Here is a 4,282-nt window from a genome sequence, read left to right as displayed (position 1 = left end):
GAAAGTTTTTGTAATTCCAGTTCTGAGTTAAATACTGCACTAAGAATCTCTTATAAAAGACCATTTCACTTTTAAAAACAACCCTCTTTAATATTCTTTTAGAACTGTATTTACTTATTTTGAACCTCAGTAAGTTGGTCATTTTCTATCAGAATACCTGGTTGTTGTGGAGACGCAGTTGTTAGGGGGATGTTTTCAGTTAGAGGGATTTGCCTAAATAAAATAACAACAAATTGGGACAAGAATAAACATGAGGTTTCACTGTAATTCTCAGTCAAAAACTGAATTTTGAAATATCTTGTGATCATATACATGTACCTCCCACAAATTAGGCCAATAGTAACGCATTTGGAAAAAATCTAAGTCAAATTTTAAAATATAGCACAAGTAACTTAGTGTAGTGAATTGAATTAAAGGTGTCAACAAGAGAGAGGCATCATACATCTTTCTTTCACTGCATGCAAAAATCAAAAGTACAGAGTTCCAAAAAAAGCCACCTGGAATTTAGTGCAAAAATTGTTTTCCAAACTTGTCTCAATTTTTTTTTTTTCCTTTTTAGGAGGATAAGATTCCAGAGAAGGTATGCATTTTTGACAGTTTAATTAACGTCAACAGTGATTCCTAAAGGAAATTGTGTGAAATTGGTAACTTAGTTTGTAATAAAAAATACCTGTAGTTGAGTGGTCAGAGCATGTCTGATGTCATACATGGCGGCTGATCTTGGGTTCAATTTCCATTCCAAGATTCAGATATTTTTCATTTGTAAAAAGAAGTGGCGTGCTGAAGACTACTTCAGACTACTTTGTCTTTTTCATTCCTTATATATAATGCAGCCTTTCTTTTTTGGTGAAGATATTTTCTCTTTTATTTTAGGGCAAAGAAAAGAAAACTGCCATTATTGATGACAATAAACCTGGATGGTAAGTGTTTATTATCAATTCTATTATTTTGAATTGCTAATTTCAAAGAAAATTGACAACTTTTTTGAGTTTGCAAGACATGTTTCGATCGACCATTGATCATCATCATCATCATCAGTTGCAGGTGTTTGTTACAATGTTAATTTGAATTATATTTAAGTTACAAGTTTAAAAAATTTACGTAAATGCTACAATGTTGTTAGAGTAAATTTGATTGTTACAGTTCAAATATTTGGTAAGCACGTGTACATGCAACATAAACAAACACGAATCAGTAAAACCAAAAATAAAACTAAGGAAGAAAAATACAAAAAGAAATTTCATGAAAATAAAAATCAAACTAAAACATTAGTGTCGGTTCAGCATGATTCAACTGCTTTTTTAGACTAGGATTTTCCCAGCAGATATGAAGAAGAAGAAACTGCTCATAGCTAAGCTCTCCATTCATAAGGAAAAATGGCTGATGGTGATGATGATGATGATGATGGAAGGTGCATGTTTTCCTAACTGAATCATAAGACTGAAACATTTCAGACCAACATGTTGCCTAAGAAAAATTCTTCAAACTCAAATGTTAGGAGCATAGGCTGTGAACTGTAGTCTTCCCAGCCAAACATTAAGTGTTTATGTCAGTTTCTTGGTACCCTGCTGGCAGAGGTTTCTTTCTGGCAAGTCCTTTGGCATGTATGAAGTATTTCGCATCTCTAGTATTTCACATGCTTGGCTTGTTTACTTCCCTAAGAGTTTCTCTTAGGGAAGTAAACAAGCCAACTACCCAAAGTACTAGACACGCAAATGACTTTGTACATGCTAAAGGACTAGCCAGAAAGAAACCTCTGCTGGCAGCGTAGTTTCTTGGGTGTTGATGTGGGCTACTGGCCATCATGCATATTAGACAACAGCCTTGAAAGCTCATTAAGCCCTCAACCCCTTATACCCGAGAACAAATTCTCCCTTCTTGTTTCCATACTTTTCTTTTAATAATTCACCTTGGGTGATCGTATCCTTAATTCTCCTGACCTCAGGGGTTGAATAGGCATTGATATTACAAGGAGAAATTTGATGATGATCACTGTTAAGTGAAAGCCCACTAATCCTCATTTTTCTTGATTGGACTTTTAGCCACGTCCAATGACGATAAACAAAATGTAACGAAAGTGATGACTGGGTGGGTATCTTCCAAGCTTTGTTTTGACCATGATGAGAGCAACGGTGTCTGTCACTTTAGTGCTTCTCATAGTAGCTGGATAGTAAGGTTAGGCATTGCTGTTTTGTTGGTAAAGCTATCGTTTGTCTCCCTTTACAGGTTAACAGCCTTTCTTCTGCCTGCAGCAGCTGTGGCCGTGGTTGTCTCTATTGCTGCTTATAAGTATTTTCATAGTTAAAAAACAATTTAACTAGATGTGAACTGTTTTACAGTGAACTGAGAAGCAAGTGTGATCACATAGCATTGTGGTTTATAAAGATTGTTTGAAACTCTTGTAATGTTTTTTCATTCCATTGGTGAAAAAATCATCTGTTCTTGTTTTTGTTTTTTCTGGCTTAATTTTCTTCTTGTTCTTAGGAAATTATTTCTCTCTCTTCTGTACTGATATGAAATGAAATAGAAATGTGAAGTGACTTGGGTAGTGTAGAGTGAACAATGTTAACAAGGAAGACCTTACCATGTGTGAAATCAGAAATAAAATCTGTCCACTTGCATTTGAAACTTGTTTGTTTGTTTGTTTTTGTGAAACCTTTCATAAAAGTCGTATGTAACCTGTATGGCAGGTATAAAGGGGGTGGGGAGGGAGAGGCCAAAGTTTGACCATCACATGACAGGCCAGGGATGAATAGGTTCTTAGTAAGACTAGGTTTTGTTTTCACTGCTGCACAGCAGGGCTGCAGATTAACCCTAGTCGAGCAAGCTTGCATGCAGGGTAAGGTAAAAGCGGGACTGTTTTTAATCTTCCTGTACTTGGGGTGGTAGCACTTTTCTTGTTTCAGTTTCACCTCCTGATGTCCCAGCTTCCTCCTGTGACGTTGCATGCCAGGTGCACAAAACGGATCTACGGTTAGTCTTCATAGCAGGGTTTTTTTTGTAGTTTGGAAGGGAGAAAATGGAAAAACTCCCCATCATGTTCTCCCCTAAATAAAGGGGTTTTTTTAACTTTTGTTCACTGGATTTGCTAGCTGAAATAAAACTAAGCTTTCGGTTAGGCCTCTTGCCCTGATCACCAAGTAACTTCACCTCTGGAAACGAGGTTACTAGATGCGTGAAAGAAGTCCGTGGTTCCCGAAGGGCCTTGAAACTCCCCCCCCCCCCCCCCCCGCGGGGCCGGCTTTGAGGAGGTCATTTCAAACCCTCATAACACTCGTATTTTTTTCCGAGTATGCCTGTGTCATTTACTGATTAATAAACATCATTCTCATTCTTTCACCAGGCTCAACATATTCCATCACATTATTTCCATTGCGTATATGCCACACATTGACATTCCAATCCTAGCAGTATGCAGGATGTTTGTTCCATGAACCTAGTTTAATGGCCTTAGCTCCCACGAGTCTCCTATAGCTCAGTGGTAGAGGCTGAGCATCCGAACTCGGAAGGTCTTCGGTTCGACTCCTGATAGGAGCACCCGGATATTTTTCCGAGTTTTCCGGTGTCATTTACTGATAAATACATCATTCTCAATACTTAGAATATATCATATCTTAGGAGTGAATCGGGCATCTGGCCCTAGGTCTGAAAAGGGCTACCCGAAAATTACACAGTTTGGTTTGAGATAGGATCAGAGTTTGGAGAACAGAGCCTCGAGGTACCCCCTTGGGAAGCCTCCCCTTATGGTGCCCTAAGAGATGGAGCACTCCACCCGCCCTGGCCTGGGGTTAAAGAATTTTATTGACAAACTCGTAACTGGCTATTTATGGCTACATTGTTATTACCGTCCTTACCCTTTAGGGCTCTGTCTTTACTACTCTGGGTTTTCAATCCGCAAAAAGAGAGAAAAAAATTCGAAGATTAAATCCAACATTTTCACAAATTTTATGTCAAATTTTCCCTGAAGCTTTGGTTATGTTTTACACTCTCTCGACCACGACGGATTCCTTAGTGCCTCTGCAAAACGCTAATTTTCGTTCGTCACTTTCCCATAACTCCCCAAATCCTTGGTTCGCTCGTATCCAATCTCCCGTCGCACCTGAATCAAATAAATACCCGAAAATCTTCTAAATGACGATCAACACACGAGGGAAAAAAAAACGCGCGCTTCGAGAGGTTTTCGTCATTACACCCCGGCCAATGGAGTGTCTGCTTTTTGATAATTTGCATATTAATGAGCGTTCTTCTGATTGCGTATGAACGAGCGCTTCTTTTCCGTGTT

General features: G+C 38.5%; 1 protein-coding gene across 2 annotated transcripts in view; it reads left to right on the top strand.

The window, feature by feature from the left end:
* Positions 1-2,628, top strand: part of LOC146478202 (cytochrome b5-like) — an 8,682-nt gene extending 6,054 nt beyond the window's left edge. The window contains exons 4-7 of one of the 2 annotated variants that reach the window (XM_085112923.1): positions 560-580; positions 874-920; positions 2,043-2,088; positions 2,227-2,628. In XM_085112923.1, coding sequence (XP_084969049.1) covers positions 560-580; positions 874-920; positions 2,043-2,055 — 81 coding nt within the window. In that variant the 3' untranslated portion in view covers positions 2,056-2,088; positions 2,227-2,628. The remainder of the gene's footprint in view (positions 1-559; positions 581-873; positions 921-2,042; positions 2,089-2,226) is intronic. The other variant, XM_085112922.1, reaches the window with a different exon arrangement.
* The last annotated feature ends 1,654 nt before the right edge of the window (positions 2,629-4,282 follow it).

This window comes from Pavona decussata, unplaced genomic scaffold (assembly GCF_977016875.1).
Source record: "Pavona decussata unplaced genomic scaffold, jaPavDecu1.1 SCAFFOLD_67, whole genome shotgun sequence".
Lineage (NCBI taxonomy): Eukaryota > Metazoa > Cnidaria > Anthozoa > Scleractinia > Agariciidae > Pavona > Pavona decussata.
This window is presented reverse-complemented; position numbering and strand designations above follow the sequence as displayed.